This window comes from Jaculus jaculus, chromosome 11, assembly GCF_020740685.1.
Source record: "Jaculus jaculus isolate mJacJac1 chromosome 11, mJacJac1.mat.Y.cur, whole genome shotgun sequence".
Classification (NCBI taxonomy): Eukaryota; Metazoa; Chordata; class Mammalia; order Rodentia; family Dipodidae; genus Jaculus; species Jaculus jaculus.
The window spans coordinates 102244319-102271026 of record NC_059112.1 but is presented as its reverse complement, the minus strand read 5'-3'; the positions used below and the strand labels follow the sequence as shown (position 1 = coordinate 102271026).

The following is a 26708-nucleotide window of genomic DNA, read 5'->3' as shown; positions in this document are numbered from 1 at the left end:
ATTGTTGCTAGTTCAAAACACAATTCAAAGACATGCTTCTGCCTTGCCTTCATTATTCACATGTGACTGTAACCATGAAGAAAAATCTCAAGGGCTGGAGAGATGGCTGAGCAAGGTTAAGGCACTTGCCTGCAAAGCCTAAGGACCCAGGTTCAATTCCCCAGTACCCACGTAAGCCAGATGTACAGGGTGGTACATGCGCCTGGAGTTCGTTTACAGTGGCTAAAGCCCCGGGTGTGTCTATTCTCTGTCTGTCTCTCAAATAAATATTTTTTTACAAAAAGAAAAATTTCAAGATATTGCTACTATTTATTTATTTTTGCAGTGGTAGAAATTGAACCCAGGGCTTCACACATGTGAGACAAGCAGTCTACATTAAGCTATATTCTCAAACCTATTTATTTACTTATTTTTGAGACAATGCATCATGGAGTCCAGGCTGGCCTTGAACTTGCTATGTATCCAAGACTGGCCTCAAACTCTCAATCCTCCTGCCTCTAACCTCCAACCACTACAATTCTAGGTAAGAGCTGGAATTACAGGTGTGACACAAGTACAAAAAGTTTCTTTCTGGGCTGGAGAGATGGCTTAGCGGTTAAGCGCTTGCCTGTGAAGCCTAAGGACCCCGGTTCGAGGCTCGGTTCCCCAGGTCCCACGTTAGCCAGATGCACAAGGGGGCGCACGCATCTGGAGTTCGTTTGCAGTGGCTGGAAGCCCTGGCACGCCCATTCTGTCTCTCTCCCGCTATCTGTCTTTCTCTCTGTGTCTATCGCTCTCAAATAAATAAATAAAAAATTAAAAAAAAAAAAGTTTCTTTCTGTTGGGCATGGGGCTACCTTTAATCTCAGAATTTGGGTGACAGAGGTAGGAGGATCACCAAGAGCTCGAGGCCACCCTGACACTACGTAGTTAATGCCAGGTCAGCCTGGACCAGAGTGAGACCCTAGCTCAAAAAAAAAAAAAAAAAAAAAAGCCTAATTCATCAAATACCAAAAAGGTTAAATATAGTAAAGAACTACTAACACTATCTTGATCCAATTTACTGCAGAACAATGTCCCCTTCCTAGAAGAAACAAAGAGGCCTTTCTGCTTGGACGTGGCCCTCCCAGCCAGAGCTGTGTTGCTGAGGCGCTTACTAAGAGGAACGTCAGATGGTAGAGTCCCTCTTGGCTCGCAGATGTTCGTGGTTAGTTTTCAGAACTCTTTCTTAAGAGACCACATTCAGACCCTTCAGTCAAATTGGGTGTATGTGTCAGGGCGTACTATGGGGTTTTAGCCCTAAAACTCAGCAACAAGAACACAAAAATATTCAGAAGTAAGCCAGATGTTATGGTGCACACCTTTAACTCCAGCACTCAGGAGGCAGAGGCAGGAGGATCGCCATGAGTTTGAGGCTAGCCTGAGACTATACAGTGAAGTCCAGGTCAGCCTGGGCTAGAGTGAGACCCTACCTCAAAAAATAAAAAAATTAAAAAAAATTAAAAAGCCATTTCCAACTCAAACTGAGCATGACCAAAGTTAGGAATAGTGGCTCATGCACATAATCGGAGCACTCAGGAGGCGGAGCTACAAGATGAGACCCTTAGACACAAAGCAAAACACAGAATTAAAAATCCCAACTGAGACCTCTGTCCCTCAAGTGCACAGCACTAAGAACAGGATCACCACGGGCAAGCACGGCAGCGAGACCGGGGCTCTTACTGGATGAACTGCAGTCCTTCCTGAATGTGCTGCTGCCTTTTCCGTCTCTCCTCAGACACGCTGGACATGTTACCCCACACATCCACTTGCGAGATGAGCAATCTGCAAAGACACAAAACACAAAACTGATCTGGTTAAATGCATACATTATGCTTAAAAATAGCCCTGTAAGCACTTTACTTAATGGTCATACCCATTTATTAATGCTACTCTCATTTTTGGTTAAAGAAGCTTCTCTTTTCAGATGGCAGTGATCCTAGGATGACCCAAAAAGGCAACAAACACAGTGCTGAGAAGAAGTGATGGAGGAGTGCTTAGCACTGAAACACCTCTATCACATGCTCCAAAGCTCAGAGTCTGTTGCAGAAGAGGTGGCAGAAAGAATGTAAAATCCAAAGGAAGGGTAGGACTCCTTACAATGCAGTCTTCCAGACACAAATTAGCCTCGATATCCATGACCTTGCAGTTCCTGACACTACCTACACAAGACCATCATAACAGGAGGAAAAGATGATGACATCAAAATAAAAGAGAGACTGATTGAGAGAGGGAGGGAGTATGATAGAAGGTGGATGTGTGAAGGGGAAAGTGAGGGTTGGGAGGGAATTATCATGGCTTATTGTCTATGGTTATGGAAGATACCAATTTTAAAAAGTTTCTTAAATAACCTCCTACATGTAGACCAGCTGACAGAAAGCTGGAAGAAGCCATTCTGCATGCAGTTCAATGGGAGAGAGAGAAATCACCAGTGAAGATACTCAACAGTGGACAATGCAAGCCTTATATTTGATCAGCTAGGCCAAATGAGCCAACAGGTGCAATAGTGGCACATCTGTCATGGTAGAAACCAAATGCCCTCTAATTGGACTGGAGGCCCACTCCATGGAGGGCATACATCCCTGATACTGAAAACTTAAAAACAGGGGTAGTCATGAGCCCTAGGGGTGTAACATCTGCTGCTAAATGTATATACTATGCTCATAGAACTGCCTAGTAAGCACTTCTCTTAATGTTCATACCCATATATTAATGCTACTCTCACTTTTGGTAGAGAACCTACTCTTTTTCAGATGGCAGTGACCTTGAGATGACTCAGAAGGCATCATGTTGCTAGAAAGAAGTGACTGGAGTGCTCAGCACTACAGTATCTCTATCACACCTTCCAAGGCTCAGGGTCCATTATGGAAGAGGTGGCGGAAAGAATGTAAGAGCCAAAAGAAGGGTAGGACTCCTTACAATGTGCTCCATCCAGACACAAAATGGCCTGGATATCCATGTCCTCACAGTGCCTGACACTACCTACACAAGACCATCATAATAGGAGGAAAAGATGATGACATCAAAATAAAAGAGAGACTGATTGAGAGGGGGAGGGGATATGATGGAGAGTGGAGTTTCAAAGGGGAAAGTGGGGGAAAGGAGGGCATTACCATGGGATATTGTTTAAAATCATGGGAGTTGTTAATAAAATTTTTTAAAAAGTTTTTTTAAAGCTAGCTAAAGGGCTGGAGAGATGGCTTAGCAGTTAAGCACTTGCCTATGAAGCCTCAGTTCGAGGCTTGATTCCTCAGGACCCACATTAGCCAGATGGACAAGGGGGCGCATGTGTCTGGAGTCCCTTTGCAGTGGCTAGAGGCCCTAGCGCGCTCAATTTTTCTCTCTATCTGTCTCTTTCTCTCTGTCTGTTGCTCTCAAATAAATAAAAAATTTAAAAATAAATTTTAAATAAAAAAACACAGCTAAAAAGCTGGGCGTGGTGGCACACACCTTTAAACTCAGCACTTGGGAGGCAGAGGTAGGAGGATCACCATGAGTTCGAGGCCACCCTGAGACTACATAGTGAATTAGAGTGAGACCCTACCTCTAAAAACAAACAAACAAAAAACCCACAAAACTACAGCAAACACCAGGGCTCCAGGATCTCCATTAAGATACCCAGAAATCGTGGCCCTTGGTGCAATCATCAATCTCTAGGTAGACACCATGGACTCCATTTAGCACACAGAACTTTGGGCTTCCAGCTCTGCTGACCCAGTATACTCCCATTACATGGTCTCTGTGGAACACCATCGCCCTCCTCTTTGTTTCTTCGTTGTCTATCCTCATGTGTAAACTGCCACCAGCACAATCCCATCCTTGTTTGGCTTCTGGAAGTTGTCCAGAAATGGAAGGCTTTCATATTGACTTGCCTAGGAAGGAGTCCTGACTTCCTTGTCAGCGGAGCCCAAACCTTGTATATATTTTCTTACATGGTTTTGTGAAATAATCCTGTTGACACAATGGATGAATGACGATGCAAATGAAGTGACTTCATTTGTTATATTCTGGTCAACAAAATACTAGTAAATGGAAAGTTATGTATGTGTGATTGCTATCTCCTCCCCTTATCAACATTCACAGAGCACTTCCCAGCAAGTTGGAGAGAACTACTGAGGAACCTGAGAGAAAGCACTCACCATGCCCTCAACTGGGCTCTCCAGCCTCAGCCTTCAGGGTCTCACACATGCTTGCTTGTGAGAGCTCCTGGAGCACTGCTAGAGGCTAGCTGTCTCTCTAGCCAGTCTCCATGTACATGCTAGGGCACCTTACCCCACCAGCTGTGACAATCCAAAATGTCTTCAGATGCTGGCAGAAGTCCCTAGAAGGCAGGCACAATCATCCTCCACTGAAAACCATGGAGACTTAAACTAGGATGTCTTAGCACATAAAGCATGTTTTTGGACTAAGGTGACAAAAGGTGAATTCAGCCAAGCGTGGTGGCACACGCCTTTAATCCCAGCACTCCAGAAGCAGTGGTAGGAGGATCACCTTGAGTTCAAGGCCACCCTGAAACTACAGACTGAATTCCAGGTCAGCCTGAGCTGCAGTGAGACCCTACCTCGGAAAAACAAAAACAAAAACACAGGCACTTCCACTCATATTTTATTTACTTTAAAAGTTTTTATTTAGGGCTGCAGGGATGGCTTAGCGGTTAAGGTGTTTGCCTGTGAAGCCAAAGGACCCAGGTTCGATTCCCCAGGACCCACGTAAGCCAGATGCACAAGGGGGGGTGCATGCGTCTGGAGTTTGTTTGCAGTGGCCAAAGGCCCTGGCACGTCCATTCTCTCTCTCTTTCCCTCTCTCACACATAAATAAAAATAAAATATGTTTAAAAAAAAAAAAGTTTTTATTTATTTATTTGAGAGGAAGAGAAGACAGAGTGATGATGAGCACACCAGGGTCTCCTGCCGCTGCAAACAAACTCCAATCTCACATGCCACGTTGTGAATTTGGTTTTATGTGGACATTGGGACTCAAACCCAGGCCTATCAGGCTTGGCAAGCAAGAGCCTTTAACCACTTAGCCATCTCTCTAGCCCTCTATCCATACTTTAAGCACACAGCTCAAATGTTTTAGTTGCACTAGTGCTTAATGTAGTTTTATTTTTTATTTATTTACTTATTTATTTTGGTTTATTTACTTATTTCTTATTTAGTTTGATTTTCCAAGATAGGGTCTCACTCTAGCTCAGGCTGACCTAGGCTGACCTTAAACTCACAGCAATCCTACCTCAGCCTCCCGAGTGCTGGGATTAAAGGTGTACACCACTGCCGGGCGTGGTGGCGCCGCCTTTAATCCCAGCACTCGGGAGGCAGCGGTAGGAGGATCGCCGTGAGTTCGAGGCCACCCTGAGACTACATAGTGAATTCCAGGTCAGCCTGGACTAGAAGTGAAACCCTACCTCGAAAAACCAAAAAAAAAAAAAAGGTGTACACCACCACGCCTGGCTAGTTTTATTTATACGTTTATATCTCAAATAAATTTAAAATATATATAAATATAAAATATGTACATATTATATAACATATTATATACATATATAACATATTTTATTTATTTATTTGAGAGAGAGAAAGAGGTAGAGGGAGAATGGACATACCAGGACCTCCAGCCACTACAAATGAACTCCAGATGCATGCGCCCCCTATGCATCTGGCTTACATGGATCGTGGAGATTCGAACCGGGATCCTTTGGCTTTGGAGGCAAATGCCTTAACTGCTAAACCATCTCTCCAGCCCCTATTTTTATATTTTATTTATTTAGTTATTTGAGAAAGAGAATGGGTGTGTAGGAGACCCTGGCATACCCAGTTTTTTTCTCCCTCTCTTTCTTTTTCAATCTCTCAAGTAAATGAATATATGTATTTTTTAATCTACAAGATTAGGATGTCCAAAAATTGATCACTGGGGCTTATCCTTGTCACTTTTCAAATACTGTCAGTCAAAACTGCTTGTATCTTATAACTAGTACTTTATTAAGTACATACATGGAGAAAGATGTCTACCTTTTGCTTTAAAATACTCCAGTATAACTGGGCATGGTGGCACAAGCCTTTAATCCCATCACTTGGAAGGCAGAGGTAGGAGGATCACTGTAAGTTTGAGGCCACCCTGCAAGGACATACTGAACTACAGGTTAGCTTGGGCTAGAGTGAAACCCTACCTCGAAAAAAACAAACAAACAAACAAACAAAAAACTACTCCAGCAATTTTTAAAGGGGGGAAATAGCAGCATGCTAATAACTGGATGATAAGTACAACTTTCATACTTTGCATGTACTTGAAATTTTCCAAAATAAACAGTTTAAATAGTCTAGAGGAGAGATTGCTTAGTGGTTAGGTCACTTGCCTGCAAAGACTAATGACCCGAGTTTGATTCTCAGTACCCATATAAAGCCAGATGCATAAAGTGGCACACATTTGGAGTTTGTATGCAGCAGATGGAGGCCCTGGAGTGCCCATTCACGTTCTCTTTTTCTCCTTGAAAATAAGTAAATAAAAATATTTTTAAAAGCCGGGTGTGGTGGCGCATGCCTTTAATCCCAGCACTCGGGAGGCAGAGGTAGGAGGATTGCCATGAGTTCAAGGCACCCTGAGATGACAGAGTTAATTCCAGGTCAGCCTGGACTAGAGTGAGACCCTACCTCGAAAAAAAAAAAAAAAAAAAAATATATAATATATATTTTATATATATATATATATATATTTTTTTTTAATTTTAAAGGTGTTTAAAAAAAAAAGTCTGGGGGCTGGGAAAATGGCTCCACGGTTAAAAGTGCTGCCTTGTAAAGTTCGCCAGGCTGGATTCAATTCCCAAGTCACAAACATAACCCAACACCAAACATAGCAGAAGCATCAGGCATTTGTTCACAGCTGCAAGAGGCCCTGGTACATCAACACACATCATATGTGCAAGTAAAAAATAAAGAACTTTAAGTCTATGACACTGGGACCTGGGGAGATGACCATCCAGCCGAGGGCTCAATTCCCCAGGACCCACGTAAGCTGAATACAAAAAGCTGTGCAAGCATCTGGCATTTATTTGCAACAGCAAGAAACACAGAGCTCCAGAAGCTGAGGCAGGAAAATGGCCCCAAGTTCAAGGCCAACATGGTGTATCTATGAGTTCCAGTCCAGCTCAGGCTACAATACTGGGATCTTTCTTCAATCTGCTACCTATAATTACCCTACCAAAAACAAAAGCACTTGAGTTTAAAGGAGCTAGAGTAAGTGCTGTGGGAACCATTCCTACTCTTCAACAGCCATCCACTGAAAAACCAGGCTGGCCTTGAACTCACAGCAATCTTCCTACCTCAGCCTCACAAGTTTTGGGATTAAAGGCATGTGCTACCATGGTAGGCCAATTAAAGTAAAAAATTGCTGGGTGTGGTGGTGAAAGCCTTTAACCTCAGCACTTGGGAGGCAGAAGTAGGAGGATCACTGTGAGTTCAAGGCCACCCTGAGACTACATAGTAAATTCCAGGTCACCCTGGACCAGAGTGAGGCCCTACCTCAAAAAACCAAAATTAATTAATTAATTAATTAATTAAATAAAATAAGAGAGACTACATGGAAAGAAGGGATTCACTAGAGGGGATAAATGGGAAAAAGGGAGGATTGTGGGAGGGGACTATAATCATGGCATACTGTCTATATGTTCAGAGGCTGTCAATAAAACGTTTAATTTTTTATTTGTTTATTTGAGAAAGAGAGAAAGAGATAAAGAGGTAAATAGTGAGAGAAAGAATGGATGTGCCAGGACCTCCAGACACTGAAAATGAACTCCAGACACATGAACCACCTGATGCATCTGGCTGTTGTGAGTCCTGGGTAATTAAAACTGAGCCCTTTGGCTTTGAAAGCAAGCACCTTAGCCACTAAGCCATCTCTCCAGCCCAACTTTTTCTTTTTTAAAGAACTTAGTTGCCACTTCTCTCTACAAAGCAAATATATTAGCAGCTGGGGGTGTCAGTCTTTCCATAACACCCAGTCCCTCACCTTCCTGCATAGCCATTGCTAGATTAGGTTGTCCTACTTTTCACAGGTTCTGTCTCCACCTGGTTTCCCCATGTGAGATCCCTGAGGAGTCAAGGCCTCCTTTGAAAGGTGTCTCTATCCTCTCCCTTAGAGGGCCTCCTCCAATACACAGATGTTAACCCTCACCGATGTCCTCTCCCAAGGATTTACATATCACCCTGCCCATCCCAAGGCAAAGCTCTGAAGAGAGCTGCTATGACAGTTCCACTTAGGTCACACGGAAGCCTCAAATTGATTAAAAGGAATTGTAAGGCACTGTGTGGTGGTGCATGCCTTTAATCCCAGCACTCAGGAGGCAGAGGTAGGAGGATTGCCATGAGTTCGAGGCCACCCTGAGACTACATAGTGAATTCCAGGTCAGCCTGAGCTAGAGTGAAACCCTACCTTGAAAAACCACCCACACACACACAAAAAAAAAAAGGTGTTGTAAAATGGGGCATTGTGACTTATACCTGTAATCCCACCACTTGAGAAGCTGAGGCAGGTGTATCATCATGAGTTCAAAGCCAGCCTCATCTGCCTACTGAGGTCAGGATGGCTTGAGCTACGGAGTGAAACCATCTGAAAAAGAACCAAAACACACTTGTCCTCCCAACATGAACTGACTGGTGCATTCATAACCCCACAGTGGTTACTGATCCCTCACAAGACTAGCATGGTTCTGAGCCCATCAATATTTTGTTGCTGTTGTTTTTCAAGGGAGGTCTCTCTCTATCCCAGGCTGACCTAGAATTCACTATGTCTTAGGCTGGTCTCGAACTCACAGTGATCCTCCTACCTCTGTCCCCCAAGTGCTGGGATTAAAGGTGTGCACCACCACATCTGGATCATCAACATTTTGACACAAGGATAAGACAACAAAACAAAGGAATACCCTGAAAATAAACGGTCCTCAGGTGGTAGGGGTAGAGAGGGAGGATAAAGTGACAGAAACATGACCAACTTATTACATGTTCATATATTAAAGTTCTCAATAGAAAATAAGTGAGTTTTTAGAAATAAAATACAGCCAGGCATGGTGGCACATGCCTTTAACTCAGCACTGGGGAAGCAGAGGTAGGAATAGATAGATGGATCACTTGAGGGGACCAGTCTGGGACTACAGAGTGAGTTCCAGGTTAGCCTGGACTACAGTAAGACCCTACCTTGAAAAAAAAAAAAAAAACATAAATAAATATTCAAAGAAGAAAAAGCAAAATAAATAACAAACGGAATTGTAACATGGCAGTGAAAAGCAATGACTTCTTCCCAACAATCCTGTCACATTTGGCCAACCTATTTACTCTCCCTTAGGACAACCAATCATTGTTTTCAGTGTCTTGAATGTCCTACTGAAGATATTCTGTAGAAAATTATCTTGAGGTGCTAGCTCCAAAACCTGCACAGAACCACAGGTGCACGCACATACACACACAACTGGAAGCTGGGGAAGGCCAGCTCCGTGCGCGTGCTGGACAACAGTACGGGACCGGTAGCCATTTCCTGCCCATGTGTCTGTCACGAGTGGGGGAAGCGGGGTGAAAGGTTCATGGGACTCTGTGTACTTTTTTTTTTTTTTTTTTGCAATTTCCTGAGTCTATAATTATCTTAAAATGAAATTAAAGGCATTCTGAGCATGTGTTCTTTTTTTTTGTCCAAACTGAGTAAATTAACATGTACTTTTTTGTTTTGTTTTTTTGTTTTTTGAGGCAGGGTCTTACTCCAGCCCAGGCTGACCTGGAATTCACTCTGTAGTCTCAGGGTGGCCTTGAACTCATGGCAATCCTCCTACCTCTGCCTCCTGAGTGCTGGGATTAAAGCCCTGCACCACCATGCCTAGCTTATCATGTACGTTTTATTTTTGCACTCCACACCTAATCTTGGCGGCCATTCCACATACATAAAATGCTCCCAATTCAGTTGTACCATATTTTAACTGGATCCTGATGGTCATTCTGCTTGCTTACAACCTAAAAAATTCACCAGGCACAAAGGCCACTTCATGTATGAGTAAACATCTCTAATTTCTGTGGTGATAAAGGGCTTACGGTGTATTTTCCCGATTATTGCCAAGATGTACCAAATGACTCACTGCGACCAATGATGCGCAGGGTTCCTGTTTCACCACTCCATAGAGGAATTAGCCTGCGTTCACTCTCGTCAGCCGGGAAGGTGAGAAGCAGTGCGATGCAATGGAAGGTCTGTGGTCCCCGCCACCCCCTTCAATGACAAAGCACTCAAGAGACTCACGCTAAGACACCATTCTTAGTGTTTCCCCTTTTTTTTTCTTTTTAGTGTTTCCCAATTTGATGTCAATCTTTTGACTGCAGATGGGGGGCTTTGTTTTGTTTTGTTTTTGAGGTAGGGTCTTACCCTAGCCCAGGCTGACCTGAACTCTGTAGTCCCAGGCTGGCCTCGAACTCACAGCGATCCTCCTACCTCTGCCTCCTGAGTGCTGGGATTAAAGGCCCAGCTGACACATGCTTCTAATCCCAGCACTCAGGAGGCAGAGGTAGGAGGATCGCTGTGAGTTCGAAGACAGCCTGAGCTAGAGTGAAACCCTACCTCAAAAAAAAAAAAAAATTTAAAAAAGCATGTGCCAACATGGCCAATGGATGTGAAGCTTCCCCCGCCCTCAAGGGAGTATCTTACTCTAATCCAAACTGATGTGGAATTCATTAAGTAGTCTCAGGGGGGCAAACTCACAGTGATCCTCCTACCTCGGCCTACTTGGTGCTGGGATTAAAGGCATGTGCCACCACACTCAGCAAGTTGTGGATCTTTTAATAGCAAGCATTTTATATTTTGGTAGCTGAATGTATTAATATTTATTTTGTGTCCATTAGAGTCTGACATAGTTATAATTTACGCATCATCCTCATGCACAAACCATGCTAATCTCACCGTCACTCTAATTTTAGTACACCTGCTGTTAGCAAACAGTACAGTCTGACATACTCAAAATATCTTTATTACTCTGAAATTATACAATACTGTGTTTTCTTCTAGCGTTTACCACTTTTTTTTCAAGATTGTTAAAATCTAATCTTTTCTTATTTGAGAAAGAGAGAGAAAAGCAGGCAGATAGAGACAGACAGAGAGAGAATGGGCACACCAGTGTCTCTAGCCACTGCAAACCAACTCCAAACACATGCACCACCTTGTGAATCTGGCTTTTGGGGTACTGAGGAATCTACCTGGGTCTTCTTGTTTTGCAGGCAAAAGCCTTACCACTAAGTCATCTCACCTGCCCTATCTATTTTTTGTTTTGTTCAAGGTAATCTCACTGTAGCCTAGGCTGACCTGGAATTCACTCTATAGACTGACCTAAAACTCAAGGTGATCCTCCTACCTTAGCCTCCTGAGTGCTAGGATTAAAGGCCTACACAACTATGCCCAGCTGACCATCATTTTATGTATAAGAAGTGATAAGTTAGGACTGGGGAAGATAGCTTAGTGGAGAAAGTGCTTGCCATGCAAGCAGGACTACTTGAATTCACATCCCCAGACCTCACATGAAAGCCGGCAGCTACCTCACAGTGGCTAACGCTACTGGCTACACAAGACCCAAATAACAGGAGGAATAAAAAGTGATGACATCAGGGACTGGGAAGATCAGCAGTTAAAGATGCTTGGTATAAAGGCCTGCCAGCCCAGGCTTAATTCCCCAATAACATGTAAAGCCACATGCACAAAGTTGTGCATGCACCTGGAGTTCATTTGTAGCAGCAAGAGAACCTGGCATGCCCATTTATATCCTCCTCTCCCTCTCTCATACACACAAATACATCATATATCTATACATCTTTTTTTTTTCCTTTTTCCTTTTTGGTTTTTTTTTTTTTTTTTTTTTTGGTTTTTCGAGGTAGGGTCTCACTCTGGCTCAGGCTGACCTGGAATTCACTATGTAGTCTCAGGGTGGCCTCGAACTCTCAGCGATCCTCCTACCTCTGCCTCCCGAGTGCTGGGATTAAAGGTGTGTGCCACCACGCCCAGCTCCTTTTTGGTTTTTCGAGGTAGGGTCTCACTCTAGTCCAAGCTGACCTGGAATTCATCATGTAGTCTCAGGGTGGCCTGGAACTCAGAGCAATCCACCTATGCCTCCTGAGTGTTGGGATTAAATGTGTATGCAACAGGCATAAAAAAAAATATTTTTTCCCAGGTGCCCCACACAGAGCTGTAGGACTTGGTGTTTGCCCTGCCGGGGGCTCAGTGTGGTTTCAGCCCAGTGTTTCCTTGCTATGCCCTCACACGTCCCTTTCAGAATGGATTCTAAAACTCTGTGGCCATTGTATGTTGGAAATACATGACTTGTTTTTGATGTCACAAGAGCTCACAGTTAAGAAACTGCTTGAGGGCTGGAGGGATTGTTTAGTGGTTAAGGCGTTTGCCTGCAAAGCCAAAGGACCTAGGTTCGATTCCCCAGGACCCACGTTATCCAGATGCACAAGGGGGCACATGCATCTAGAGTACATTTGCAGTGGCTGGAGGCCCTGGCATGCCCATTCTCTCTCCCTCCCTCCCTCTTTCTCTGTCAAATAAATAAATAAATAAAAATATTTTCAAAAGAAAAAAAGTATTTTTTAAATGATGACCTTGCTGTGAGTTCAAGACCACCCTGAGACTACATAGTGAGTTCCAGATCAGCCTAGGCTAGAGTAAGACCCTACCTTGAAAAAAAAACAAGGGGAAAAAACAACATGTGATATGTGGGAAATACACATAAATATAAAAATCTACCTCCCAAGTGGCTACCCAGTTGCCCAAATATCTAGTAAAACCTCCATCTGTCTTACACTGACATGTGTGAGGCCACCTTTTTCATATACAAAATTCTACAATTGCTGGCACTTGTACTCAGGACTCTCATGGTAAAGCCTGTTTTCACCGAACATGGTAGCACACACCTTTAATTCCAGCACTCAGGAGGCAGAGGTAGAGGTAGGGCCTGGAGAGATGGCTTAGTGGTTAAGCGCTAGCCTGTGAAGCCTAAGGACCCCGGTTCAAAGCTTGATACCCCAGGACCCACGTAAGCCAGATGCACAAGGGGGCACATGCATCTGGAGTTTGTTTGCAGTGGCTGGAGGTCCTGGAGCGCCCATTCTCAATCTGTCTGCCTCTTTCTCTATCTGTCTGTTCCGCTCAAATAAATAAATAAAAATAAACAAAAATAAATTTGAAAAAAAAAGGGGGCAGAGGTAGAAGATCACTGCGAATTCGAGGCCACCCTGAGACTACAAGGTGAATTCCAGGTCAGCTTGGGCTACAGAGAGACCCTACCTTGAAAAACCAAAAAAGTCATTAAATAAATAAATGCCTCTTTTCAAACCTAGCTAATTGCTCAACCCAGAAATTCAGTATTGGCTCTTCTTTCCATATTCCAACAAGTCTCAAAGCACATCTGTGACAGCTACGACAGCATCAAAACGTATGCAGCACCCTACATCTAATTGTCTTGGTAACTCCTCCACTAGGCTCCCAGCTCTGTCCTCTACCCTGCCTCCTCCCTCCCCACCTCCCACAAGACATCTGAGAGGGAGGCTCTTGTAACAACAGAATAATTTAGAAACTGGAAGTAGTAGCATACGCCTGGAATCCAAGCTACTTGAGAGGCAAAAGAGTCAGGAGTCCAAGGCCAACATGGGCAACAAAGACAAGGGGACTGAAGAGATGGCTTATGGTTAAGATGCTTGCCTGTGAAGCCTTAAAGACCCAGGTTCGATTCCCCAGGACCCACATAAGCTAGCTGCACAAGGTGGCACATGCCTCTGGAGTTTGTTTGTGGTGGCAGGAGGCCCTGGCATGCCCATTCTCTATCTACCCCCCCTTAAATAAATAAATACATATTTTTTTAATTTTTTGTTTATTTTTATTTATTTGAGAGTGACAGAGAGGAGGAGGGGGGGAGAGAGATAGAGAGAATGGGCGCACCAGGGCTTCCAGCCACTGCAAACGAACTCCAGACACATGCACCCCCTTGTGCATCTGGCTAACGTGGGTCCTGGGGAATCGAGCCTTGAATCAGGGTCCTTAGGCTTCACAGGCAAGCGCTTAACCGCTAAGCCATCTCCCCAGCCCCATAATTTGTTTTTTTAAGAAGGCACTGGAGAGGTGGCTCAGTAAGTAAAGTACTTGATAAGCAAGCAAGAGGACCTGCGTTGAGATCCCCAGCCAGACACAATAGTGTGTGCCTGCAATCCCAGCTCTGGAGAGGTGGTGACAGGAGAATTCCAAGGACTTGCTGACTAGCTGAATTGGGACCTCTAGATTCAGCAACAGACCCTGTCTCAAAAAAATAAAAGCAAGGGCTGAGGAAAAGGCTTAGTGATTAAGGCATCTGCCTGCCAGGCCTAAGGACCCCAGTTCAATTCCCCAGGACCTGCGTAAACCAGATGCACAAGGGGGCGCATGCATCTGGAGTTCATTTGTAGTGGCTAGAGGCCCTGGCATGCCCATTCTCTTTTTCTATCGGCCTCTTCCTCTCTGTGTGTGTGTGCCTCAAATAAATTAATTAATTAAAAAACAAAAGCCAGGTGTGGTAATGCACGCCTTTAATCCCAGCACTCAGGAGGCAGAGGCTGGAGGCCCTGGTGTGCTTATATTCTCCCTCCCTCCCTCTCTCTCTCTCTTCCTCTTTCACCCCCTCTGCCCCTTTCTCTCAAATAAAAAAAAATATTTTTAATTAAAAAAAAAAGAATGGGGGTGGGGAGGGAGGGAATTACCATGGGATATATTTTATAATCATGGAAAATGTTAATAAAAATTAAAAAAAAAAAAAAAAAAAGAAGAAGGTGGCAGAGGTAGGACAATCACTGTGAGTTCAAGGCCACCCCGAGACTATGTAGTGAGTTCCAGGTCAGCCTGGGCTAGAGTAAGACCCTACCTTAATAAATGGCCCCCCAAAAACCAAAACACCACACTAGGTGTGATGGCACACACCTTTAATCCCAGCACAGGCCAGGCTACAAAGTCAGTTTTAGGGCAGCTTGGATTAAGTGACACTCTGCCTCAAAAAAAAAGTAACAAAAATCAGTAAGCCCTCTGTGGTGGCAAACACGCCTTTAATCCAACACTTGGGAGGCAGAGGTAGGAGGGTCGCCATCAGTTTGAGGCCACCCTGAGACGACATAGTTCCAGGTCATGCTGAGTTAAGAGTGAGACCCTATCTCAGGCAAAAAAAAAAAAGGGGGAGGGGCTGGAGAGATGGCTTAGTGGTTAAGCACTTGCCTGTGAAACCTAAGGACCCCAGTCCGAGGCTCAATTCTCCAGGACCCACGTAAGCCAGGTGCACAAGGGGGCACATGCATCTGGAGTTCATTTGCAGTGGCTGGAGGCCCTGATGTGCCCATTCCCTATCTATCTGCCTCTTTCTCTGTCACTCTCAAATAAATAAATAAACAAAAATAAAAAAGAACGAACAAAAATCAGTAAGTTAGGGGCTAGAGATGGCTCAGTGGTTGCAAAACCTGATGGCCTGAGTTTGATTCCTCAGTACATGGGTAAAACCACATGCACAACATGGTACATGTGTGTGGAGTTACCTCAAAAAAAAAAAAAAAAAAAAAAGTCAGGTGTGGTGGCATACGCCTTTAATCCCAGTACTTGGGGGCAGACGTAGGAGGATTGCTGTGAGTTTGAGGACACCTTGAGACTACATAGTGAATTCCAGGTCAGCCTGGGCTAGAGTGAGACCCTATCTCCAAAAAAAGAAGAAGAAGAAATTAGGAGAGGGCTTTTGAGAAGTTTTCAAGTAAGAAACTAATTGAGCCGGGCATGGTGGCGCACGCCTTTAATCCCAGCACTTGGGAGGCAGAGGTAGGAGGATCACCGTGAGTTCGAGGCCACCCTGAGACTACATAGTGAATTCCAGGTCGGCCTGGGCTACCGTGAGACCCTACCCCGGAAAACAAAAAAAAAAAAAAGAAACTAATTGAAGTAGGAATTGGTTTCATTACGTCAACTAAACTCTAACAAGCTGAACATTAATCACCTTTCTGGGATCAGCTGACTAAAAATTTGTTATTAGCCCAAAAATTACAGAAGGAGGAAAAAAGCCCCCTGGATTTTCACCAGTGTTCAATTAGTGTCTAACAGGGTAAATACACTGACCTCAAGTCTAGCCTGATGGAAGTATATTTAGACACAGGGCCTTTGGGCCTTCCACGGTACTGTGAGAAAGAAGCTCCCAGCAGAGGAAAGTGAGCTGGGACTGTAACACATAGAGAAAGAAAAGGCGGCTGACGCCATGCTCGGACGCCATCGCCCTGCAAGTGCGATACCATATGTGACGGCGCTGTGAGGACACGAGAAGGGCCGCACGAGGCCAGGACCGCAGAGCCAGGAGGAGGCAGGGCTGGATTTCAAAGCCAGATGGGCTTGTCCCACACCTGAGCTCCCAACCACCTCACTCTTGTGCACCCCAGGTGCCCCATACACCTGAAGGAGGGCCAGCCTCTATCTCCAGCGGCCTGGGTGAGGCTCTGAGAGGCAGGGAGGCACTTTATGGCCACTCAGGAGGAACACAATAAGCACACTTGCACACACACTTGTATACACACATGCCCAAGGAGAATCATTCAGAGACTCAGCCCAAACAGAAGGCTTCCCAAGGAACACCTTGGGCACACAGGGCATCGGTATACCACTCCCAGGAAAACTGCTCAGGCCAGAAAATAATATGTTTAGATACAAAAGTTCCCACGAAGCAACTTTACTAAAAGACAAGCCAATACCTGACAAGAGAAGGCAGGCAGGGGAGAGCGCAGAGCTCTGTGGGAATGACGTCTGCACTGTTTCCCAAGTTCCAAGTGAAAACTGTTCATTGCTCACCAGTCCATCTGTGTTCAGTTTCCCAGGATGTAAAAAACTACATCATACACCTTTAATCTCAGCATCTGGGAGGCAGAGGTAGGAGGATCGCAGTGAGTTCGAGGCCACCCTGAGACTACATAGTAAATTCTAGGTCAGCATGAGCTAGAGCGAGACCCTACCTCGAAAAACCAAAATCCAAACAACAACAAAACTACAGAGTGGTTTAAGTAACAATACTGTCAGCCTTATCTCCCAACACTGTACTTGCTAATTCTTGGAACACTTGCCCCAGCCCTGGGGAGAGGGCATGCCCCTCCCTGCACACTGCAAACTCCATTAGACCTTCCTCCTGTAACTGAGAAGCTGCTAATGCCCTCTTTGAAATAACAGCTTCTCCCTTTCCTGGAAAACTTCATGATGGAGGCAATGCCAAACACCATCAGGAAAGTAATTTCCTATTTTGGCCAGGTTCCTCTCCTCACCCCCCCCCCCAAGCTGTTCCCTTGGAAAGTGCTGGCAGAGGGCAGACCCTGCAGGTGAAAGGGCGCTCAGGCACCGCTCACACAACAACCTGCATCTCCTGTATTTCACAGGGAGGCTGTTCGTCAGGATAAAGATTTGCCTGGGGTCACCAGACCCTTATGATGCACCCAGGACCCCCTTGAGGTCTTCCTCCTGAAGTGCTGAGCCCTGTCCCCGAGAGATTGGCTTTCTCTCCTACATACCTGAGCAAACTCCTGCTGCGAAGGCTTATCTTTTCATAAACTACAAAACATGCACTTTTCAGCAAACAGAAATTTCTTGCTTTTACTGTTACATGGCTCCCAAGATTTCATGACGCATGTAAAATTAATCAACACAATAAACCAGACAACATATTTCTTTTTTTCTTTTTCCAAGTAGTGTCTCAGTCTAGCCCAGGCTGACTTGGAATTCACTGTGGAGTTTCAGCAAGGCCTCAAACTCACAGCGACCCTCCCACCTCTCCCTCCGGAGTGCTGGGTTAAAGCCGTGTGCCACCGTGACTGGACAACAAATTTCTAAACTCATAAAATTAAAAAGCAAAATTTTTAAATTGTTTATTTGAGAGAGAGAAATGTAGATAAAGAGAATGGGCACACCAGGGCCTCTAGCCACTGCAAACGAACTCCAGATGCATGTGCCACCTTGTGCATCTGGCTTTTACACAGGTACTAGGGAATTGAACCTGGGTCCTTTGGCTTTGTAGTCAGGCACCTTAACCATTTCCAGCCCCCCCCCTTTTTTTTTTCTTTCTTTTTGGAGATAGGGTCTTGCTCTAGTCCAAGCTGACCTGGAATTCACCATGTAGAATGGTGAATTCACCTCCAACTCAGCGATTCTTCTACCTCAGCCTCCCGAGTACTGGGATTAAAGGTGTGTGCCACCACGCCCAGCCTTAAAAAGCAAGTTTCTTGTTGAGACAAAACTTGGTAAGGTTGAGTAGTAATCTCACGTCTTTTTTTCTTTTTTAATGACAATTTCCGTAACTATAGACAATAAACTATGATTCCTTCCCCTCCCCCACTTTCTCCTTCACTAATTCACTCTCCATCATATCCCCTCCCCTCTCATAACCTCTAAATGAAAATCATTTCTGCTAGGTGTTGTGGCACACACCTTTAATCACAGTACTCAGGAGGCAGAGGTAGAAGGACTGCTGTGAGTTTGAGGCCACCCTGAGGATACAGAGTAAAAAAGAAAGAAAGAAAATCATTTCAGTAAGCCATGTGTAAGAGCAAAAGAATGAAAATATGCTATCACTAGTGTTAAATTTTTCTGAATTACTATTTTTTTTTTCATATTTGAAAAGCAACCGTGTATTAGAACCAATACAAGAGTATGAAAAGAGGGAAAAAGAAGAGGGTGAAAAGGGGTTGGAGAATGAGGTCTGAGACGGATGTCAGTTATGGAAACATAATTGTCTACTTTTTAAACATTTATACTTAAAAGGCAAACATATATACAGACCACTTATCCTTTAAAGAGATCCAAAGCAGACATGTTTGGCTGAAATAAAACTAAGAAACACAACCAACCCCCCCCCCCAAAACCACAAGTCCACAGAGAATTCAAGGTCTCACTTCCATTCAGGTACCTGGCTATATCCGGTGACTTGTTTCCTACTCAGGATGGCACAGTGCTGAAAGAAACCCAGCCTCTTGGGTCTCTGAGAGCCCATCCTGTGGGAAGTGATGGGAAAGCCAGTAGGCCACGGTTGAGGCAACTACTTGGCAGGATGGGAGACTGCTCCCTCCTCATCCTCTGGGACGGATGCACGTGGTGAGAAGTAGGAGCAGAGGGCCAGAATGGGGCTGCAGGGAGCCAGAACCTTGTGCTTTTTCACGGGTCACCAACCTAGGGTCAAAGAGGGAAAGGGAAAAGCCCTACAGGGGAAGAACTTGGAGCTGGCTGAGCCCCTAAAGTGAGACAAAACTAAGGCTCTTGAGCCCATACCTGGGCAAACAGTGTCCAAGGATTCTTCAAGGTGAGGGTCAGACTGTGGACACCGAGAGGTGGCAGATACTAAATACAGTGAATTGGATGAAGCCCTGAGGACCAATGCCCAATTCTGAGTATTATACTTATTTCTGGGGGGAAAAAAATCCAATGTAGCTCTGTTTGGTGGGGATGAGGGGATGGTTATGTTGACTGAACCATCTGGTTTCTATGAGGAGACAGAAGGTTAGAAGCTCAAAAGGTACAGTGACCTAACTGTTTTGGGACTAGTCTGGGGAATGGAAAGCATTATAAGTTAAGCTATCAAGAGTTGCTTTGCTCTTGAGATAGTCCAAGTTGGCTCCAAACCCATGGGAGCATGCCCTTCAATCCCAGCATGCAGAGGGCATGCAATGACATCCCTGCTCATGGTTCCCTACTCCAAGGCTCTTGGATTTGAAACAGCCTCCCTATGAATATAAGACAGTGGAAGTACTCCTGCCTTCCCCCCAAACATCCCAAGTCAGTTTGGACTATTACGACTCCAACATTCATGAAACACTGTTAACATCTGAACTAGCAGCTTTGATGAGGGGTGGGGGGGCAGAGAACTTGCTGAGGCTACTAAGTATTTCCAAACTTGGAGACAACTCAGTGAGGGCTAAAAAACTTCAGCTCAAGGCACCCTCCATAGAGGACCCCAAAGGAGTTTATCAACTCTGATTTACAATGCCTCACAACACCCCTGTGAGGTAGGTCAGTATTATCACCCCATTTGACAGATGGGGAACTGAGGCATTGAAAAGAAAGACTTGCCCAAGGTCAGCCATTAGGAGCCAGCGGGGAGGTTGGCACGAGTAACCATCCACTCAATGCGTCCACATCCTTCGCAGAGTACATTTGAGAGCAAAGGGAGGCTGGTAGGCACACCTCACTGCAGCCGAGATGAACCCCTGCAACCCAAGTCTTAACTGAAGACCTGGTGTTTGCCTAGAATACGGTGAAGAACTTGGAGAAACCATCTGCTTTTGAAAGTCACATTGGTGGATGTTTTTAAAATAAAATGTCATTTGAAACATTAAAGACATGAATTCTTTTGTTTAAAAAAAGCTCACTTAAATGAACAAGTCAGTCACATTATTTCTGAGTTTCGTACTGAGTAACCCAAGTCCAACAAGCAGCAAGCCCTACTCGGGCGGCAGCACCGCAGAGGCTTGCTGGCGTCCTGCGCACTTGTAGGGTCCACAGTGCAGGACGGGAACCTCACCCCACCAGGTCAGCCACAACACAGCGGCTTCATGGTATGTCTGCATCCATGACCTCAAGAGATTCAGCATCTTTGTAAGCGGCTTGGGGTGAATGACAGAAGCGATGATCTCTAACTGGACTTTTCTGCCAGAGATGTAACCCAGGAAAGACACAAACCACCAAGGTGGGGTGAAACCAGTTGATGCCTTCCCCCACATCCTTTGGTTTGGCTCAGGGGTCTAGTAGAAATCTCTACCTTAAAACGTGGGGGAGCGAACACAGTCAGGACTGATTTAGAATCAACTTCTAAAGCTACTAAAACTGGAAACCACTGACTCGAGCCTTGAGACTGTTGTCCCACAATCTTTTCAGGCATCCTCAAAGGATTTCCAAGCAGAACACTACTCCTTCCTCCCACTTCTCTCACAGCAGTTAGTCTAGAACTTGACATGTAACAAGAACTCAAAGGATGGCTTAACACAACACAGCACAATGTTCACCAGGAACCATCCCAAGACCTAAATAACTTTGTTTCACTGATGGCTGATCACACCAGACAAATCCGGGTGATGAGACCATTCAAGACTGTCCTAGCACAGACAGTTCATCAGCCTGAAAACACCCCTTCAGAACACACACAAGAACCATGGTCCTGGCCTGGGGCAGCAGCTCAGTGGAAGAGTATTTTCTTGGTAAATGAATTACTATTTTAATATCTCTCTCCTTCTTAAAAACAGTATTAAAACTTATTTAGCTAATTAGCAGGTTAACTAGTTAGAAACAGGGACTCATGTAACCTAGGCTGGTCTCAAACTCACTGTGTAGTCCAGGCTCCCCCTACTGCCTCCCAAATCCTGGGTTTGCTGGCATGCACCATCATGCCATGAGAATCAACCCTCCGGGTCTCATGCATGCCAGGCAAACATGCTACCAACTGAGTGTGAGTGTAGTTTTTTAACTACAATAATTTTTTTGAATATTTTATATTTATTTTTTAGAAAAAGTGAGAGAGAGAAAGAGAGAGGGAACTGGCACACCAGGGCCTCAGCCACGGTAATCAAACTCCAGATACTTGTGACACCTAGCAGACATGAGAGACCTTGTGCTTCCCTCACCTTTGTGTATCTGGCTTTACATGGGATCTGCAAAGAGATTGAAGATGGGACCTGAGGCTTCTCAGGCAAGTGCCTTAACTGCTAAGCCATCTCTCCAGCACCTAAAGTTTTTTCATGATATGTAAACAACTTGAAGGCTAAGAAGATATTTTTAGGGTGAAAAGGCCTAAGTGAGGTCAGGGGAAGAGACTGAGTAAAGGAAATGTAGAGGGAGTACTAATCAAAATCTAAAAGGATAAGTTATATACAAACCTACTTTTTGGACAATGTAACACTCAGGAGCCGTAGATTGTTGCTAGAAAATTTTCAGTGCCAGGGATAGGATACCTTCCAGTGAGTTGTTGGCCAGTGTGGTCCCTAATGCCCCCAAAACATTGCAGGCCATTGCCGAGGCCCTTGGTTTCCCACCAGGAATAGATGGTAAGACCCTATTGCTGAAGACTCCACCCTATTGCTGAAGACCTTGGGCTGCAAGGTCACTGAGAAATCCTGCTGGAGCTGAGCTGAAAACCTCCTCCATGTAAGCCAGCTGACAGAAAGCTGGGAAAACACTGCATATACTTCAATGGGAGAGAGAGAAATCACCAATGAAGATACTCAACAGTGGACACTGTACACCTTATATTTGGCCAGCCAGGCCAACTGAACCAACAGGTGCAATAGTGGCACATCTGTCATGGGAACCAACTGCCCTCTAATTGGACTGGGGGCCCACTCCATGGGAGGGAGTACATCCCTGATACTGAAAATCTATAACAGGGATAGTCATGAATGCCCTAGGGGTGTAACATCTGCTGCTGTCAGGCTAAATGTACATACTATGCTCACCAAACTGCCCAGTAAGCACTTCTCGTAATGTTCACACCCATATATTAATGCTACTCTCACTTTTGGTTAGAGAAGCTTCTCTAACCTTGGGATGACTCAGAAGGCACCATAGTGCTGAGAAGAAGTGACAGAGGAGTGCTCAGCACTGCAATATATTTATCACACCTTCCAAGGCTCAGGGTCCATTGCGGAAGAGGTGGCAGAAAGAATGTAAGAGCCAAAGGAAGGGTAGGACTCCTTACAATGTGCTCCTCCAGACACAAAATGGCTTAGATATCCATGACCTCACAGTGCCTGACACTACCTACACAAGACCATCATAATAAGAAGAAAAGATGATGATATCAAAATAAAAGAGAAGGGTAAGGGATATGATGGAGAGTGGAGTTCCAAAGGGGAAAGTGGGCCGAATGTGGTGGCGCACGCTTTTAATCCCAGCACTCAGGAGGCAGAGGTAGGAGGATCGCTGTGAGTTCAAGGTCTCCCTGAGAATACAGAGATACAGAGTGAATTACAGGTCAGCCTGGGCTAGAGTGAGACCCTACCTTGAAAAAACAAAAAAGGGGTGAAGTAGGGGGAAAGAGGGAATTACCATGGGATATTGTTTACAATCATGGAAGTTGTCAATAAAAATATAAAATAAAATAAATAGATAAACAAAACTATTTTCTTTCATTTATTTATTTATTTATTTATTTTGGTTTTTCAAAGTAGAGTCTCACTCTAGCTCAGGCTGTCTTGGAATTTACTATGTATTCTCAGGGTGGCCTTGAATTTAACAGTGACCCTACCTCTGCCTCCCGAGTGCTGGAATTAAAGGTGTGCGCCACCACGCCCGGCTTTTTTTTTTAATTTAATTTTTATTAACATTTTCCATGAGTACAAAAAAAAAAATCCCGTGGTAATACCCTCCCTCCCCCCCACAATTTCCCCTTTGACACTCCATCATATTACCTTCCCATCTCAATCATTCTACTTAAATATATACAACTTTTTTTGATGTAACTATTTAAAAAAAAAAAGCTGTGTCTGAGACTTCATCATAAGGAAATTTGAGCATGAGGGATGGAGAAAGGGCACTCAATGTTCTCGTCTGGCCTCCAAACACACAGGCATGAGCACACAGATGTATAGATGCCCCCCCACACACACACATAGCACTCCAGTTCTCATATGGGGAACAAGAAGGGAGGAAGATGAAGGGCCGAGCACAACCCCAACCACAAGCACACAGAGCACAGGAGTTCCCCGGTGCATTTGTCAACAGCTCTTTGCCAAACATCCAAATACTGAATTTACAATATTCAACCTCAAGGATTCCAGCCCAATACACATGCAGAGAGGAGAAACTCTGCAACAGAGACAATCCTATGTACTTGATTTTTTCCACAGTTTAAGATAACTCCCCCCTCTCCACACACACACAGAACAGTTCAGCTCATCAGCTCAACTGAGGGTGAGAAGGAGGTCCTGATTCCTTGACAGCCTCCAGGAGAGGTGGCCACACTTCAGAGAAGCAGGAAAAGACAGCAGATGGCAAAGGCTCCCAGCCCCTCCCCCATTCAGATGCTCCAGTTGAGCTCTGTCCATTGGAAAAGTTGAATGCCATTTTAAGCTGCCCAAAAGGGCTGGAGAGATGGCTTAGCAATTAAAGCCTTTGCCTGCAAAGAGTAAGGACCCAGGTTTGATTCCTCAGTACACAGGTAAGCCAGATGCACAAAGTGACACACGCATCTGGAGTTTGTTTGCACTGGCTAGAGGCCCTGGTGAGCCCATTCTCTCCCTCTCTCCCTCACCCTTCCTCCTCCCTCCCTCCCTCTCTCTCTCTCTCTCTCTCTCTCTCTCTCTCAAACAAAAATAAATAAATAGCTCAGCATGGTGGTGCACACCAGAGGTAGAGGTAGATGGATCGCCAAGAGTTCAAGGACAGCCTGAGATACAGTGAATTCCAGGTCAGCCAGAGCTAGAGTGAAACCCTACCGTGAAAAACCAAATATAAATAAAGAAAGAAATAGGCATGGTGGCACACGCCTTTAATCCCAGCAGCACTTGGGAGGCAGAGTTGCCATGAGTTCAAGGCCACCCTGAGATTACAAAGTGAATTCAGGTAGCCTAAGCTAGCATAAGACCCTACCTCGAAAAAAGAAAAAAAAAAAAAAAAGAGTAAAAAGAAATCAGTAAGGTAAATTGTGACGTTATTTTTTAAAATATTTTTATTTACTTATTTGACAGAGAGAAAGAGGCAAAGAGAGTGAGAGAGAAAGGGAATGGGCGCCAGAGCCTCCAGTGGCTGCAAATAAACTCCAGACCAATGCCTCGCTTTGTGCATCTAGCTTATGTGAGTCCTGCGGGAATCGAACCTAGGTCCTTTGGCTTTGCAGGCAAGCACTTTAGCAAAGCCATCCCTCCAGCCCTTGATGTATTTTAATCCAACATGGTCACAATATCTCAACATGCATTTTAGTATAAATGGTTACCAATGGGATTTTTTACATTCTTTATTCCCATCCTAAACCTTTACAAGCTCTTTTGTTTTTTTTCCGAGGTAGAGTTTCATTGTAGCCCAGGCTGATCTGGAATTCACTATGCAGTCTCAGGGTGGTCTCAAACTCCCTGCAATCTTTCTACCTCAGACTCCCAAGTGCTGGGACTAAGGGCATGCGCAACCACGTCCGGCCTTTTTTATTGACAACCTCCATACATATGGACAATATACCGCGACCATAATCACCGCCAAGCTAAATCTTTAAGATCAGACTTTAAAAGCAAACCAAACCAGGAGCCTATGTCTCTAACCGCTGTGCCATCTCCCCTGCCAAAGGAGCAGATCTCAATTCAAGTGCTCCACAGGTCCACATGGCCAGCAGCCTCTGGTCTTAAGTACCCGACATGGTTACCTTTCTTTCATTCTCCCCACATGGGGTAAGAGGGGAAAGGGATGCAAAAAAAAAAAAAAAAAAGTCCAATTCGGGATAAATTTACCCAATCAGGGCACAGGAGCCACCCCTGGAGGGGGGTTGCCCAGCCAAGGCCTCGCAGCCAGACCACACCCCTGCAATGACCATCCCCTTACTTAAACCGGAAATTCCCGGTAATGGGAACTGACAGGTCTCCATTCTTGAAGGTGGGGGGGCCAGAAACCGAAAACCGCGCACATCCATCTTTTCAATACCGGAAACCGGTCGTCACCCATCTACCAGATGATGCTGAAAAAAAAAAAATCAGCGGGGCACGCAGTGGGCCGGGCACCCTTCCCTTCCCGCCTCGACACCCAACAGGTCTAACCCAGGGTCCCCCGCGGGCACCCGGGAATAAAGAACAATAACAAAAAGAAGAAGAAGAAGAAGAAGAAGAAAGGAAGAAAAGCTGAGATGCAAATCAGCAAGCGGGGAAGGGACGGCGCCACCCGACGCGCGTGCAGGAGCGGGGTCACGATACCCGGGAAGGAAGGGTCAGGGGAGGCCGGCGGCGCGCGCCCCGGGGCGCCCACGACCCTCGCTCGCAAGCCCGCTTCCGGGGCCCGCGCCCCTCCCTTCCCCGTCCCCGTCCGCAGCCCGTTAACGGCCGCGCGCGAGCACGAGGACACCGCGGCGGCGGCGCGTGCGGGATGGCGGGCCGGACGCCGCCCGCGCGGGGACCCGGCTGTCACCTTCCCTTACCTGCGGGAAATGGCGCACCGGGCGGCGAGGGCAGCGCGGAGGAGGAGGAGGAGGAGGAGGAGGAGGCGGCGGAGGCGGCGGCGCAGGCCCGGCGCACTCTCGCGCTCGCAGCTTCCCTCGGCGACCCGCGGCGGCGGAGCGCACTGCGGCGCCCCCTGGCGGTGGGAGGCCGCGCCTGACCCGCCTCCCGCGGAGAGCGGCCCGCCATTGGCTGCGCCGCGAGCGTCGTCGCGGGCGGGGGGAGGAGGGCGGAGGGGGGAGGGGATGGAGGGGGCGGGGACGAGCCACGTCGGGCGCCCGGAGGAGGCGCGGAAGGAAGCGGCGGCCGCGGCTTCGGCCTCCCGGGACTTTGAGGACCTGCGTGGGACCGGAAGGTGACTTTAGCCTCAGTCTCCCCGGGAGCCCGTTCGTACTCAGCATCCCCGCGCGCACATCCTCCGAGACGGGCCGGGCACTGACAGATGCTCGCGTGGGGGCTCGGGACCCAGCGCTGAAGCGGCCAAAGGCGCTTGCTTGCAAAGCCTGTCGACCCGGGGTTCGATTCCCCCACTAG

The 26708-nt window shown here is 45.8% G+C and overlaps 1 protein-coding gene across 2 annotated transcripts in view; it reads right to left on the bottom strand.

Moving 5' to 3' along the window:
- The window catches only part of Zc3h7a (zinc finger CCCH-type containing 7A), a 57837-nt gene extending 31593 nt beyond the window's left edge, over positions 1 to 26244 (bottom strand). For both annotated transcript variants that reach the window (XM_045161514.1, XM_045161515.1), the window contains exons 1-2: positions 26156 to 26244; positions 1702 to 1803 (exon numbers count right to left, since the gene is read on the bottom strand). In XM_045161514.1, the coding sequence (XP_045017449.1) occupies positions 1702 to 1769 (68 nt within the window). In that variant the 5' untranslated portion in view covers positions 1770 to 1803; positions 26156 to 26244. The remainder of the gene's footprint in view (positions 1 to 1701; positions 1804 to 26155) is intronic.
- Positions 26245 to 26708: the final 464 nt, after the last annotated feature.